We start from the raw sequence: 17,027 nt of genomic DNA on the forward strand, positions 1-17,027 counted from the left end.
TGCGTGCGTTCGTCTGGTCTAAGACGTACATGCAGCAACAAGCATGATTTGACTCCTCTGGAAGCCACTCCCCGTTCAATATTGGACTTGCATAAGTGTGAGGTGGAAAATTGAGGCCTCCAGAGCACAAACACTGAGAATGGACTTTACAGAAAAGCAGGAGACATCTTGTGTCCAGCAGTTGAACAGAAAAATATATTCATAGATTATGGATTTTGTAACGCAGGAGAGAAGAGTTTTGTATGGAGGGGAGCTGTGACAGTTACATTTTTTTCCAGCACAGTTTTTTTTTTACGTTTTTTGATGTAACTCAAGTGGAATTCTATTAATTATATTACATTACTTTGAATTGATCTCGAAGGTTTATTATTGACCTTGGAAATAGCTTACTTTTCCTGTAATAAAGATTTTTTTGTCATACTAGTTTGATATATTTTGGAATTGGTGAATCACCCTGGTGACGAGAATTATGTTGGGTGTATCTGTTAATGTGGTTGGTGAGTTCAGATTGATGTGGAGGCTGCTGTGTTGTCACTACAAACTTGCATGATATAGTAGACCACCATGTTTAGCGGGTTGACTTTGCAGTCCAGACAAGTCACAGACAATGTGCAGGAATATGATGGTAGGTGACAGATTTTAAAATAAAATGGATTTACTTTATCTATGATGCTAATAATAGAAAAAAAAACGTATTTTGTGTGTTCACAACTACCCGAATTGATCTTCATAATACATGTCACTACCTGTCTGCTTGGTTTTACTTTTTGCCTTTAATCTTTAAGATAGAAGTTACAGTATACAAGAGACTGACTAGTCCCAGCTACTGACTGCTAAGAGAAGAAAATGAGAACTCCCTGTTCCAGATTAAAGCTTGTTTTGCTTTAGGCGAAATGGCAGCACAGTTTTACTCCTGCAGAGTCTTATTTCTATGCGTAGTTAATCTGTAGCTTGATAAGAGTGCTCTCGACTTTGATTTTAGTTTCGAAAGCTTTGAAATCCATGTAACATGTTGTAAGTAATATTGGCCTTGCCCCTTGTAAGACACTCTGCTTGGTTCATATGGAGATTAAGTTTATGTTCATTTGCTGTGTCTTATCTGCTGCTCTCCAGGCCTCAGAGAGCTCATTGTGTTTGTTGTGACATGCAGACTGAACTGTCTGTTACTGCGGCTGCCAACAACCTTTAACTATAGACTGTGTATTGTGGGCAGTGTGCTCCTCGTCACTATCGCTCTTCACACTCACTGGCTCATACCATTCATGATTAATGCCACATGACATCTACTAAATCTGTCAGCTTTATGGCTGTGCTTTTGTTATGTGACGTGGAGCGTTTGTGTCACAACACCCATATCCAGTGTACATTAAAGAACATATTCAGACTTCCGCTTTAGTTCTCAGACCTCACACTAAACTGGACCATTTGATAGATCAAAAGGGTCATGATCTGTTAGCGTGGCTTTGTCACTGCTCCCATCCCTCAGGTGAAGATATGTTTGTGAAATTTCTGTTAAGAATGTATTTATGCACATTGTTATCTAATTTCTTGCTTTATGTATGAATATATATATATTTTTTAATTTCACTAGCTTATGGTGGTTTTTCTGTGAGGTGTTAAGTTCAAATATGCTTTAAAGTTGCAGTATATTAGTGTATAATCACCTGAAAATAAGAATTGGTCTGTGTTTGTTACTTACAATGAGCTCTTTATATCTACATACGCAGCAGGACGCCATGTTGCACCGCCATGTTTCTAGAAGACCAGAACGGACAAACCAAACCCTGGCTCTAGAGAGGGCCTTTCATGTTTTTTCCACACGTTTTTGTGGCCACCTTAGTCTCTTCTACATGCTTGGAAGTGGAGGATGAGAGGAGGGGGTATACAGTTCATTGCAGTCTGCAGCCTCAGCACCAGATGCCACTAAATCCTACACACTGGTCCTTTTATAGTACAGAAAGTACAGGCTTCGGTTTAAAGAATAGTTTGGTATTTTCATGATTTTTCTGACATGATTATAAATCATCTTTCATTTGTTTTTTTTTTGTTTTTTTTTTTTTAAACCTCTTGTCATTTATTCCAGGAAGTTTAACAGAGCACAGATTTACATACACCTGGAAGCTGCCCAGGTCAAACACTAGGAAGCTTCACCACAGTGATTGTGGTTAATGGAGGAGGAGCAAAGGCTGCTCTTTTGCTTTCCCCACTCAGATTTATATTGCAGATGGTGGCCTGTGATGATTTAAATGTGATATAAGTTAGTTAGTGTTGAAGGACAGAACCTCAAAACAGAAATATCATTCAGTCCAACAGAACAGGAAGAGTGGGGAAGCAGAGGAGATGTCACCCATAAATGTGACACCAACTTCACTACTCTTCCCCCACATCTACTATTTGACCAACCTCCCATGACTCACCCTGCTGTTTTGCCAACACCCATCATTCACCTGGGGACGTTTTATAGAGAGAATAAAAGTCAAAGCCAAGAACAACCAGAGCTGAAGTTGCTGAGCCCAGCCTGAGCTCGGTGCTTGGTTGAATTTGTAAAGCTTAGCACTGTAAAAACCATATTCTGACAAGTGGAACAGACATTAACTGGCCTGTCAGCACTGTCAGACCTACAGCAAGAAAAAAATAACACTTACTAGCAGCTGTTTTACAAATAATACACATGCTCTACACATCAAAGTTTAATAAACCTGGAAGAGTGTCTGATGTTCACATATTTGCCCTGAATATTAGTCCTTATACTGAATGTGAATATTTTGTTTCCATATTGTTGAACGTTACTTGAAAATATAAATAAAGATAATGCAGGACAACAGGTTTATTAAACCTCAACCATGTCTGTAACTGACCTTGATAGTGTCAGTATCATACCAGCAGGCAGCTCTTACCTGTCATCTCAGTAATGGCTGGAAAGCCTGAACTGGACCCGACTGGACTGATCCCTGAGGCTCAGGCCACTGGGCCAGGCCCCCTCAGGCTTAGGCAGGGATTATAAAGTCTGTTCTCTTGTTTCCATGCCCAGTTCTCTTGTGCACATCCAATTATTGTTATGGCAGCAGTGGTCGGCTGGGGACACTGGCTCCATTATTGTTACTCTGGTTTCTACGCAGCAGACACACAAGGGAAGGGCTAGATACACAAAGGACTGTTTCACTCTGTGCCACCAAACTGAGTTTATCTGTGCTGCTAGTCTGTTTAAACTCCATATTTGTTGATAGTTAACCTTACTTTAACATGGTATATGAATACTGTCTATTCAGTGGGTGAATTTACTGATTTGGTACATTTTGACACAATAAGATACATTTCAACAATCTGTGGATGTAGTAATGTTGTAGCAGAAGCATAACTTAACTCTTGAAATTGCAAAGTTCATTTCAAGTAATATCCACCTTATCTGTTGTTATAGGTGGTGAAGATCCTAGAAAAGCATGACCCCCTGCGCAGCAGCTCCACACTGCCCTCTCTAGGTGTCATCAACCTCAGCGTTGGCTCTAGCAGCAGCTCTCGTTTTGGCCAAATCCCCGGAGACGAGGCGAGTGCTGTGCAGAACTATGTGGAACATATGCTGTTCTTGCTGATAGAGGAGGACAGCGGTCAGGTCGGTGCAATGGGCCCCATCCTGGAGTTTGTGGTGATGGAAAACGTGATGGAGCGTCTCTTCGTGTGGAGCCTCCGTAGAGAGTTCACTGACGACATGAAGCTGGAGCAACTGAAGATGTACGAGATGCTGGTGGGCCAAGCGCGCCAGCCTCTGCTGCATCATAAGCCCATCCTGCGGCCCCTTATGATGCTGCTGTCGTCCTGTTCAGGCACCACAGTGCCAGACGTTGAAGACGAGCTGGTGCTGCTGCTCAACCAGCTGTGCTGCGTTCTGGCCAAGGACCCTTCAATTCTGGAGCTGTTTTTTCACACTAGTGAGGATCAGGGAGCCACCAACTTTCTCATCTTCTCCCTGCTCATCCCCTTCATCCACAGGGAGGGCACAGTGGGCCAGCAAGCCAGAGATGCCCTGCTACTCATTATGTCGCTGTCTGCTGAGAACGAGCGAGTGGCCAAACACATAGCAGAAAATACTTACTTCTGTCCGGTCAGTCCTTAAAACTAATGAGATACTTTTCCTTCTCCTTTCTATTGCACTCATTCTTTGTTTTTTTTCCATCTGTGAATCTCCCCAGACTCAGGCTCTGTGTTTTTTATTTACCTCGTTAACTGAACCTTTTTTGAATGAGAGATTGTTTGGATTTAATAATCATTATTACTCCCTGACTTTTCTGTGACCCAGGACTACATAATCAGGATAAAATATTTAGACAAATTAATGGATTAAATAATGAATCAACACACTCAAACTCCTCCCTCCTCAATGGGCCCACTCGAAAGATGGAGAGATAAAATATACCATGAAGACAGGTTTAGCATCCCAGAAAGGGAGAGAATGAGAGAGATGAGTTAATCATAGATGCTCATATAGGGAAACAAAAGAACGCAAGACCTTTTGAGAGTACTTTCATTATCAACATGACCATCATTTTCTCCATCATTAACACTAAATATGACTACGGTGGACATGACATAGAAAAGAAGAAGATAGATGTACTAAAACATCTCTGGCACTGAATGTTACAAATGTCTGGCATTCATAGGATTATGGCACGGTTGCAAGCTAATCCCATGTAAATAATGCCATTTACCCACAGCTGCAGACAGTGCAATGAAAAACAGCTTTTGACGCGATGCCAGTTTAACAACAGCAATCTGAATTTAATTGGTTCCACTGGCAAGCAACGAGGATAATCCTATAGAGGATGTATACAGAAATGCAGCATTAATGATGCACTCATTTTACAGTTTAATTAGACTGCGGTGCTATAGGCTCTGTGGTTTGAAATACTGCTCTATAGATAATAAGAATGACTTCACTAGGAAAAGTTAGAATGATATTAATACTGGCCCTGAGTTATGCTGAGGGTATGTTGATATTAATTTATTAATTAGTGACCTAATTACCATATCATGGTGATTACAGGAATAGTGTTATAGGCAGTAAAACACTTTGCTGCTCATGTAGGAGGCATAAATCCATATACATGCTGTCTTACTACGTGAGGAGGAACATTTAGTATAGTGTATGAATGCGATAGGCTGCTGCATTACTGCTGCTTACATCTGCATCACATTATCCAAAAGCGGAAAAGAAGAAATGATTTATAAAGGTGTTTTGCTTTGTAGCAAGTAATAAAACACTGTAATAAGTCTGTTGTGTGAAGTCAAAGGTAAAACTGACTGCAGAGAAGCCGTGCATATATCATTTGGGCCATATACTGCCTCATTAACGTTTAATGAAGCCCATAATATTCTCTCTAAATTATTTCCTTGTCAGATTATTTTACATTACACAGTATACATCAGATTACAGGTGCTGCAAACCCTTTGTTTACAGTCTTTTTTCTACAAAACAGGTAAAATATCTTAACGGGCTAATCTTTTTCAGAGAGTAGTTATAATGTGGAGGCTTACAGCTGAGTAGCATTAAAGATAAATTAAAATGGTAATACAGTTTTGCTTTAAAACACATTTTCGTAAGTGCTCTGAAAAACCTCTTTGACAAATGGTGACATCTGTGTGTCTGTTTTACTGGATAGAGATGAAAGACTTCATTTTGAAATTAATAAAGCTGGCTTCCAGATTCATCATGTGGAAACCATGAATTTCTGATGTTAAGATATTTCAGCGGATAAGCGCAAACTCTGCTGCTGGTGGCACTAGTGGAAACAGCTGAGGAAGACCAAAGTCATTAGGATTCATCCTGCAGACACCATGAATTTCTGTACAAACTCTTGTGGCACGTTTTTTAGATACTGTAGTGCCGAGCAAAGTGTGGACTAACCAGTAGACTTACATTGACATACTCAAGAGGCACAGTGCTAATGTGGTTAAAAAATGAACAATTTGAAATACTTTGTCTTACTAAAAGAACAGGACTGAAATGTACAGTACCAGTCAATAATTCCAAATCAGCCAGTAACCTTATCTAGAATACTGTAACATCTTTTGTGATGTTGACACCTCTCTCTCCCCCACAGGTGCTGGCCACAGGGCTGAGCGGCCTGTACTCATCTCTCCCCACCAAACTGGAGGTTCCCAATGAGGAGTGGCACAGCCTGCACAGAGAAGACTGGCTGAAGATGCCGCCCCTGGTCCAGTTTCTTAACTCACTGGAATTCTGTAACGCTGTTATTCAGGTAAAACATATATGAAACACATGAAAGTGCTGCATGGACAGTGACTCTCCTGCATGAAAAATGTATTCACTCGTGATAAATAGCTACAACCTTCTACTTCACTGCACTCTGGACTGATATGTGCTGTTCCCAGGTGGCCCACCCTGATATCAGAGACCAGTTGGTGAGCTATATTTACAACGGATTCCTTGTGCCTGTTCTCGCACCAGCACTCCACAAGGTTGGTACTCTTTCTTCTCTCACATCCATGCATGTATTCCCCACAGATACCATCAAGCCCAGTATATATTTTCTGCATCCATCATCTGGGCTGATATATACAGATTGTGGATCACAATTTGTCTGGGTTTTGTACTTTCACGCACATGGACATTCCTTCTGTGGTCACAAAGATGATAAAATCAGGCAAATTGTGATCCATTCAACACGGCCTGTCTGTATCAAAAAAATGCACAGATACTTAGATACTCAGTGTTAAAAACCATGTCCCTTTTAGACTTTATCCACCCTTTAAATAATCTAGGGGGAAGTTATAATCAGTTATTTGCCATATTCCTCAATACCAACAGTCCACTCATTGTTCTGGACTGCATTTTGATTATTGCCAAAATACAGGAGGTGTTGTGTAGAAAACAAGGAAATTTGTGTCAAAGTATATTATGTTTGTCCAGATGAGACATAAATCATAAGACGACTCATTTTTGGGGTAATTTTGAACTGTAATAGTGATTAGGGAGACAATAATTAGTTCTTTTGCAGTCTGAATAGGATTAAAATTCTAGATCAATGCATGCATTATTAAACATTTCTCCAAGAGGAATAACGCCTATCCAAATGTTTGTTCTAAACCCTACAGTACAACAAAAATAGAGCATGCAGATTAATAAGTCTATAGTCTAATTTGTATGAGAACATCTACTTAATATGCAAACATCTTGCTTTATAGACACATCCAACCAATTCCTCTCTGGCATCATGGTTTTACTTGTTCTGTAAGACTCCACACACACACACTAACATGCTCACACTTACTGCTGACTAATGAGTCCTCCCTCCATGTAGCTGACCCTAGAGGAGGTGATGACCACCACAGCGTACCTCGACCTCTTCCTGAGAAGTATCACTGAGCCGGCCCTGCTGCAGACTTTCCTCTCCTTCATCCTCATGCACCAACACGAGGGCGTTCACATCTTAGATACTCTGGTCAGCCGCATCAACACCCCCTTCCAGGTCTGTGACGAACCCAACAGGCAAAAAAACACCAATGTGCATGTTTTCTGTTCAAACACACACACACATATTGCACTGACTCATGTTTAATCACTCAGGTTTCTAAGATTTAAACTACCCCAGAGGCACTAGGAGGAACTTAAAATGTCAACACCCCAGCTGGTAGATTGTTGCCATGGTGATGCTCAGTTGCAGTGATTTTTTCTGTTAATAAATTCATCTGATAACAGCCTTATAAAAGAGTCCTATATGTTGAAACATCTTGCTCAAATATTTTAATAGAACTGAATCACTAACATGAATAAGTAATGTGCTCTTTACGTTGCTGTTTGACTGTGTAAATGGCTCAGGGACTTCCCTCCCCTGTTTGCCAACAGTTGCCAGCAACTCAGTGAAAAATAAGAAACATGTTTGTTTTTCACATAATTGTCCTTGAGCCAAATGAAACTTTAACTAACATGCAGATGCTCCACATTCAAGATAGATTTGCTCTCCAGTTTACTTTTACATTAATGCACAACAGCATTTCTAAAGCAGCCATGTTCTTTTTCAAGGTTTTTGCTACATGAGTTGTCAGTTTTTAGAGGAGGTGTGCATTTGACTGAAAGGAGCACTTAGAGAATTGTTAGCAGTATATAAAATTAACAAAAATGTTAAACTTTATACTTATAAAAAATGTCTAAAATCTTTAGACTAACCAAAGGATAAATGACTGGAACAATGAGGATTACATCCTCCTGAATAGCTGTATTTTACAGATTGTATTTTCAGTTTATTAGTAATTTATTGAAGATCCTTTAGTCCATAAAAGGTTAGAAACCAGTGAAAGCTGGGCACCAATGGATGTAAATAAGCAACGTAAATAATGAATCCATTATCAAAGTAGTTGATTCATTTTTTGTAACTGTAACTGACTTACCATTTCAGCACTATAAATAAGACATTTTGAACCGTTCTCTCTGTCATTCTCATTTGTCTCATTGTTTCTTTCCATTCACTGGTTCAGCTGGGCATTGTGTCACTGGCACTTTTCCGCACTCTCATTGGCTTATACTGTGAAGACGTGATGCTGCAGCTCGTACTGAGGTGAGTGGCACACACGCTGCTGACTTATCCCATTTATGAAGTGTTGGTATATCTAATTGGTTGAACGACGTGATGAACTTTTACTCTCTGCCTCCCACCAGGCAGACTTGTGCTACCATCTGTCCGCTCACCTCCTCCGCATACTTCTCCCATGACCTCCCGTTGGTTTTCATCCTAACAGGATCTGTTCCTCTTTGCCTCCCCAGGTACCTGATCCCCTGTAATCACATGATGTTGAGTCAGAGACGTGTGGTGAGGGAGAGGGACTGCTACTCTGTGTCAGCAGCAAAGATCCTGGCATTAACGCCATCCTGCTGCTCTCCTGATCACAGCCCCCCACCCCTCCGACAGCTGGACTCAATCCTCTTTTCTAAAGGTGCAGAGACTCCCAACAACACTGGCACCAGAGGTAAGGCAGGAACATTAAAGGAACATTTTTAGTCAGGTTTATTACAACATGAATCTTCTTTTTATAGTTTTCAATGGGTTATTATAACATTGTACATCATAATAATTGCTCTGATCTGGCAACACAGAGACACTGCTATAATGAAGTGTGATGAGAGGAAACACGGATGATCATACAGGTTGTAAACAAGCCATTAGTTTTCCCAGATTATCTGAACCGTTTTATTTGCCGTTGGCGGTACAGCAGAAAGTTTGCACATCCAAAATGTTGGTAATAATCCCTCAGTGCACAGGGAGTTGATCTGTAATAATTTTGCCACCTGGCCTTCATTTCCTTCGTTTGGCTAACCTGATGGTTTGTTTACAACCTGCCTGACTGTGTTTTTTGCCATGTTGGTTTAGTGTTGCCTATGTCCATTGTCATCGCAATGTCAGATGAATTATCCATCCAACTGTCAAGCATGCACTTAAGGAGTATGTGGTGCATGATATAGAGTACAGTTAATTATTTTTTAGTTGAGGTGTCTTTATGCCAGAGACTGAACCCGCCTGTACCAACTGAAGGAGAGAGGAGAGATAGATTTTAATAATGTCCTTTGAGACTACTGAATATGTTTGAAAGCTAAAATACTCTATGTGGCACAGAATAGTCAGAATTAATGACTGCTTTTCAGCCATATTTCTAATCAGGTTTTATATATTTATTTATTTATTTTATTTGCTGCTTCCAAATCAGCTGCAAAGTTGAATCCATCCAGTGGATTTGACCATTCTTAACCCCATTTGATTTTCTTCATGTTACGACCTCAGTAATTGGGGTATGCAGTCAAAACAAACAAAACAAGCAGAGGATAAACGCAAACCTTCTGAGTTTAGTGCACTACAAGGTGTTGATCTGCATTTAATTAGGACATGAACATATAACATGGATGATTATGAATATGTTATCAAATAGTGAGATCTCCTGCTGTTTCCCTGCATTACATCACTTCACCCCCTGTAGTTACATGTCAAACTCATTAGTTCTGCTCCATGTTAGCGCTGTGCTGGAGCGCTGCACGCCAACTATTATCAACATATCCTCCTATCTGTTTTCCCCAGAGGAAAAAGAGAGCTTCTCAGAGGAGGATGATGATTCGGGTAACTCCTGCACCATCGGGTCAGAAATCTACTTGGATGTCAGTTATCTTCATTACCTCTACGATGCCCGACTGAGCATCAGCAGCTGCATCCGGGCCTGCAAGGTTTGGGCAGCCCTGTATGACGGTGAGGACCCCCCTCCTGAGAAATACCAGCCAGGCGTCCTCGAGGAGCCGGGACTGAAGTGTCGGCCAATACAGATGGCTCTTAAGAGAGTTCCACAGCTACCGGCCCCACGCCCTCGACCCGTCCCACCACCAAAGTCAGAGCCACCCTCCGTCAACCAGCTGGAGCTGGAGTGGGATGATAGTTATGATGCGTGCCCGGTGCAGTCTGCTGAGGCTCCTGTTGAGAGTAAACCTCCACAGCTGCCTTCTGCCGAACCTCCAAAGCACATCCAGGAGATGAGGAGAACAGCCATCATGTTAGTTAAAGGCTCATATATTGAGGAATCTGATTTCGAGGACGATGTCATGGTTTACGATCTGGTTGCAAAGAAAGATGCCAGAGATGTTGAGGGTGATAAGCACAAACCCAATGGGTCAGAATCAGAAGAACCCCAACCAGACTCAGCTGAAGTTCCCCTTAAAAATGGACTCAGTGTAACACTTCCAACTTCTGTGATAGCTGATAAGAGCAAGAATAGCTCGGACATAAAGGCCAAAGGTCAAACAGATTGTAATTCCAACCTCCAAAACACAACCACCACCAACGCTGCTGCTGCTGAGCCAGGTGATGACCTTTTGGCTCAGTATGAGGAGCTCCTTCGTACATTGGACAAAGAAGCAGTTGGAAAAACTGTCAAATCTGATGAAGAGTTGACGAAGCCCATTTCACCTATGGAGGCAGAGAAGGAGAAGGAGGAGGAGGAAGAGGAGGAGATGGATTTCACCTCCTTCTCTGCTGAGACACCGGAGCCAGAGAAGGTGCATTCACCTTTTGGCCCCAAGCTTCGAAGCGGAAGTATAAATAGAAACTATTCAGTGCCTTTTACAGGTGAGTCAGAAATCATAATGCTGCAGCAGCCTCATTATTGACCACAAAATTACATTCAGGCTCCACAATGAAAAGATTATTTGTAATTATTCTCTCTGCAGGTCCATTTGTCAGTGTGCTTTTGTCTCGTCTGGAGAACATGCTGTCCAACTCGCTTCATGTCAACTTGTTGTTGACGGGCATACTGGCCCAGTTGGCAGCCTACCCTCAGCCTCTGCTGCGCTCATTCCTTCTCAACACCAACTTGGTCTTTCAGCCGACAGTTCGCTCCCTGTACCAGGTAACAAAAACTTGTTTTGTTCGTGCATGTGTAGGAGGGAGTGAGGGATTGTTTATTATCTAGTGAACTGAAATATGTTGAAAAATTGCAGCTAACCTTTTGGAAGTGGGAGTGGAAATAGCATAACAATTAATTATTTGGAAATTTGGGCATTAACTGAACATACATGGTGGCTTGTAACTGAACAAGTGATCCTTGATTAAGACAATCAGACAATGAGGCTTCAATTAGATTTAAAGGTGGTACTCATTAGGTTTATTTGCATCACTGTAACCCATGCAGATGTGAATTGGATCCTCAGTTTCTTTTCTGTTTACCTTCAGGTACTAGCCACCGTGAAGAACCAGATAGAAGAGCTGGCTGCCAGCAAAAGGGACTTTCCAGAGCTGATTACTGCCGCCCAACACTGGCTGCTGGCGAGGGAGGCGTTGTTCGGAACAGCAGGTGACAATACACCCACATATAAGATCTTTGTGTGCCAGCGATGGTAATTCACACATATTGTATTCTGTATTCTTAAAGCCCCTGAAAATGTGGTTTCAAAGTATTTTCCTTTATAACAATAAATAAAGATCTATTTCTAAATATGGGAAAAGCGCTCATTTTCTTCCTTGCTGGGAGTTAGATGAGGAGATTGATACCATGTGGTGTCAACAGTTTGAAGTTATGTGCCAGGCTATTTCTCGCCCCTGACCAATGCCTTCCTAGAGCCTCCACTGATTGCCTGGCTACTTATTATTAAGGCATAGATGTGAGGGGGCAATATCACTATTCTCATCTAACTTTGGGCAAGAAAGTTAAGTGTATGAGGATGACTCATACATGAAAGATCCAGTATTTAAAACATTCATATTCAGTTGTAAGTCAAAAATCCAGTTAGTAGCTGTCATGTATTTACAAGTCCTTCATTAACTCAGTTAATCATCCTAAGAAAGGCTCATGTCCTGTATTTTGGCTTTTAATTTGCATCTTAATTTCATCACTAAAATACTCAATAGGGTTCAGTTTTATTAAACTAATGTAATTGGAGACCAGATATCAAATTAATATTGTATTATTAGTCCAACATTTAGTTGATAATTAGAGTCAGTGACCTGACATACCTTTGATTATGTTTTTGTAAGACTTTGGAGCATATTTTGGTGTCACCCTGATAATTGAGTTCCTCGGTTTCATTAACTTGCTGTCAAATTGGTTCAAGTTCAAAACAGCTGCTGTATTCATTATAGGTTGTGTTTTGGTTTCTGTTGGGAAGCAGAATAAATTCTACTTGATTTTGTTAAGTCATGTGTCTTTGTAGCTGAGCAACAGTTAAGACTGAGCCCTGGAGTTTTAGGCATGTCTTTGAACTGGATTCCTCTTGGTTTCAGAGTTGTATAGACTACAAAAAAATATTGTTGGAAGAATGTTTGTGGAAAGATAAGAGGCTATGATGGGAATTTAAAAGGGAATTTTAAGGTTTGACATGAGAATGAACTGGATCACTCTCTTTTCTTTCTTTCTGTGAAGCCGCACTGACAATCCTGCTTTTTTGGTTGAAATCATCAATCATACATCATAAATCATTAACAGGAATATATTATGTTTAAAAAATGTCTTGAAGAATAAAGATAATGAATTATATTTCTTATTGTTAATTAATCTCATGAAAAGACCAAATGAACTGATCCCACTAACAAATGTAATCTGTGTGTCTTTTTTGGGGGCATTTTTGACTTTATTAGACAATTATTGGCGAAGAGGCCAACAGGAAACAAGGGGAGAGAGAAATGGGTGTGACATACAACAAAGGTCCCTTGCCGAACTCAAATCAAGGACATTATAGATAGTTGACATGCGCAGTAACCACTCAGCTCCCGAGGCACTCCAGTGACATGTTTCTTCATTAGGATGAAAATGGGCACTGTAGTTTATTTTCAGTCAATTCCACATACAGTGCCATAAAAACTGACTATGCACTAGTCAGTTTTTATGGCACTGTAAATGTGTATTAATCTCTAGCTGAAAATAGTCCCCAGAAGATGCACCATTTACCTTTTTTTTTTTAACTATTTGAGTGACATTTGCTAAAAACTACAGTGCCCAGCTGCCTTTATAGAAAAAACTTTAGTTTGAGCTTGGAGGTGAGAGCCACAGACAATGGGGTAAGGGGCTCAGAAGGAACTGTAATGGAAACTTATACTTAATGTTTGAAGATTATAGGGACTGTCATATGTTATACTGTGTTGTGGCTAAACGCACAGTGCAATACTCTCTTCTCTTCTCCTCGTATGAAAATATTTCAGAGGCAAAGCTGTGATACAGCCTTCAACTTTTTATTCTCAGCAGCTAGTAGGAAACCTCCCTGGGAGGAAAGATAAATAAGAGCTATGAATGAACAGAAATGTCTTTGGGGTTGATGGATATGGGACGTCTTGTGATGCACTCAGCTGTATGTGCATATATGGACTTCACTGCAGCATATTTCAGCCTCACAAGCTGTCTGATTTATTAGCAGATGTTGGTGTTGATATTGCAATAAAGACTATTAAAGCTTAAAGCTCACAACAGAGCTGACCAATAAGTTGTTGGATTTGGTCCTTTCGTGGTAAAAACAGAGAAAAAACCTTGGCCTCATCCTTCATATTTAAACTTATATGCATACATTTAAATATGAAGGATTAGATTATATCCACGTATGGATACTTCATGTACTGTATGTTGTTTACATTGTTTTCATTTTCATCATTGTAACTTTATAAAATCTTCATATTTTCAGACAAAAACAGCGGCGGTGGCTCCACAAACGGTGAGGGAGGGAGGATCTTGAAGAATTCCCCGCCACCAAAGCCCAAAGCCATCTCTCTGGACCGGACAGACGTGTTCGCCACCGTCCTCTTCACGGAGTTCCTCAAAGAACTGGCTGCCATTGCACAAGAACACTCCATCTTATCATACATTCCTATGGAAGATTAGTTGTGTCCTGATAGGCTTCTGTGATGAGTCCAACTGAACTCTGAAAGATTTTAAAACTTTCTTCTTCTTTTTTTTTTGTCTGGTCTTTTTCAGGTACTACTCCATGAAGAAACCTCTTAAATCCAGTGATTTACACAACTATTTTAAAAATGAGTATTTATTTTCCAAGCAAAGATAATCACTTTAATGTGCTTTTTAAATTCATCATTCTGTATAGTGTCGGGCAGCCAAGGAGGAAGTTTAGACCTTGAGCTAGAAAATCTTGACCTGCACCTGCCAATAATGTTCATAAAAGTGAGCTTTAGGTCCACCAACCAAAGACTGTAGAGAAATTATTTTTAATAACAAAAAAAAGAGGACATTTTTAGCAATCATCAGCCCTTATCTGAACTTCAGGGTTCTGAATGTCTTCTACAACCAGCTCCAACCACAGTATGACGTCTGCTGCTCAGTGTGGTTCTGTAAAATACTCAGGTGGCCTTTCTGGAGTGCCGTAGGATTACAGTAGCTGAGCACAATGTGGTGCCACTGTTTGGCTTTGAGAAGACGAGCCTGCTAATTCAATAGCAGAATGAAAATATAAATTATAACTGTTGTCATCACAGAAAAACATCCAAACTTACACTTAATTATTATGCAGCCGACTACATTTTGGGGGACAAAACATGGTTGGTCACTTTAGTCTTTGAAAACCTCACAAAGTGGTGTTAGATGAACATTTGTTTTGGTGTTTTTCTGTTGATTCATGATGGTACCTCAGGAGCCTTGTTTAAAAATGCACATTAACACATCTGTTCTCGTTGTTTTTTTAAACAGCCTTTCGGTGAAACAATTCACACTATAATGCACGGGGCTCCACATGTTCTCGATATCCATACAAATTAACAGACCAGCGCACCAAAACCAGGATTATTGATGCTATATTTAATTTGCCTTATATTAGTAAAGCTTTACAGTGTACATATTGTAAGAAAACACTATGCAAATCAATGTTATTGTTGGTTATAATTAAGTTCTGAATATTTTCAGAATGGGAAGGGGTATTTAAGCTTTTTTTGAGACTTTTTCTATTGCCACTTTTCTGTTTTTTGCAACAGTGTTAGAGGCTTTTTAGTTATTAAGGTTTGTCATCACTATCTGCTGTGTTGGTATTGTGTAGGGTGCTGTTTTAGTTGTGATAAGTCTTAAATATCACTGTTGAGAGAGTCGTAGGTTTGGATTATGTTGAAAACAATCTCAGACTGTAACTGTTACCGAGGGCAAGCTGTTGTAAATTGCCTTTGTTTGAGTCCAGGTGGTGAGCACAGTTGTTAAAATCAGATAAATTCAAGAAATGTATTTTGTTATAAAGCATGCCTATTTTTTATTAATAAATTAATTTACCAGAACAGAAATACTTTCAAATTAGTGCCTACATCAGGATTTCAGTTCACATTATTGCCTGATTTTAGAATGGATTTAGACAGGGGAAATACAGACCTTTATAGGTTACGCTTACAGTTCATAGTGACATTTTTGTTTTTTTTAACTTGAAGCTGTCCATTGTCAAAGTGTAACGACCATGGGAGATGTGGGAGTGTGACAGGTATTGTTTTGTCCCAATATTTCAGCCGAGTTCGACTTTAGTTATAGAAAACAATCTCTATCCATTCATAATTTCATAGATTGATGCAGTTAATATTGTGTGGACAGTTATCTGGGGAATTACCTTTTAAGAGAATAATGATTATTACTGATTCTGAGATAATGGACTGCTTTGAGTTTATATAACAAAAGGTAAACACAAATTATTAAGAGAAAAGAGGGATTGGGATGTAAAGGCTGGTGCACATCTGGTGGTATTGTAAAATGACAATGATGAATCATCATCTCATAAGTTCATCCAAGAAAAGAAATTTGTTTAATTTAGTTTGACTAACTGGTTTGTGTTTCTTTGTTCCTATTTAAATCCATTCGATTTATACTTGATGCTATGCAGGCAGTTAATTATTCAGTAGGATCTTTGTGTACTCATATTTTTTTACAAAGATGGCTGCAAATGTATTTCTATCTATGCCATTTTCTGAATTGTTGAATAAGTTTTTCTCTCTGGCAAAAGAATGTTGCAGAGCACTTTATCAGCCTTAATACTACAGTGCCACTCTGCACTGAGTAATGCTGAAACAGCCCCTCAACCAGGACCTGTTCAGTCTGTGTTCACATAGCACAGTATAACAATCACTGTTTTAGCAAAACGGGTATTGCAGGTTGGCAAAAAGATCACAGAGCAGTTTCTGTCTCAGTAGTTTTTTATATCAAAGGTTCTTTCTGACACCATTTGGCCTCAGTTTTCTGTCCCAGATGTAATCAGGTCGCTGTTTGTTGCTGGTGTCTGTGACACAAAGGCATGCCTCTTTTAATAAAGACAATTTCTGGTAAATCCAACTGTGTGCATTTATGTGCTGACATTTATTTCATCCTATCCACTAAATTAAATACTGCCAGGTTTCTGAACCAGAAACTCAGCTACTTTGCCTAACAGCTTCCACCTGACACCATCAATTATATTGTTTCCCTTTGACAGAGGTGGTTGGGCTGTTTACTCTGTGGACGTCCTCATTTAATCCACATTTACTTTCCTAACAGCCCATGGCCCTGAGACGTTTTGTTCAAAACGAGGTCTGGTAAAAGCAGGAACT

The 17,027-nt window shown here is 40.0% G+C and overlaps 1 protein-coding gene across 1 annotated transcript in view; it reads left to right on the forward strand.

Annotated features, from left to right (window-relative positions):
* The window catches only part of fhip1aa (FHF complex subunit HOOK interacting protein 1Aa), a 34,172-nt gene extending 17,415 nt beyond the window's left edge, over nucleotides 1-16,757 (forward strand). Inside the window, exons 4-13 of the mRNA XM_062429757.1 lie at nucleotides 3,419-4,099; nucleotides 6,096-6,254; nucleotides 6,388-6,474; nucleotides 7,317-7,484; nucleotides 8,491-8,570; nucleotides 8,777-8,979; nucleotides 10,080-11,114; nucleotides 11,216-11,394; nucleotides 11,718-11,838; nucleotides 14,153-16,757. Of these exons, the coding sequence (XP_062285741.1) occupies nucleotides 3,419-4,099; nucleotides 6,096-6,254; nucleotides 6,388-6,474; nucleotides 7,317-7,484; nucleotides 8,491-8,570; nucleotides 8,777-8,979; nucleotides 10,080-11,114; nucleotides 11,216-11,394; nucleotides 11,718-11,838; nucleotides 14,153-14,349 (2,910 nt within the window). The 3' untranslated portion in view covers nucleotides 14,350-16,757. The remainder of the gene's footprint in view (nucleotides 1-3,418; nucleotides 4,100-6,095; nucleotides 6,255-6,387; nucleotides 6,475-7,316; nucleotides 7,485-8,490; nucleotides 8,571-8,776; nucleotides 8,980-10,079; nucleotides 11,115-11,215; nucleotides 11,395-11,717; nucleotides 11,839-14,152) is intronic.
* Nucleotides 16,758-17,027: the final 270 nt, after the last annotated feature.

This window comes from Scomber scombrus, chromosome 2 (assembly GCF_963691925.1).
Source record: "Scomber scombrus chromosome 2, fScoSco1.1, whole genome shotgun sequence".
NCBI lineage: Eukaryota > Metazoa > Chordata > Actinopteri > Scombriformes > Scombridae > Scomber > Scomber scombrus.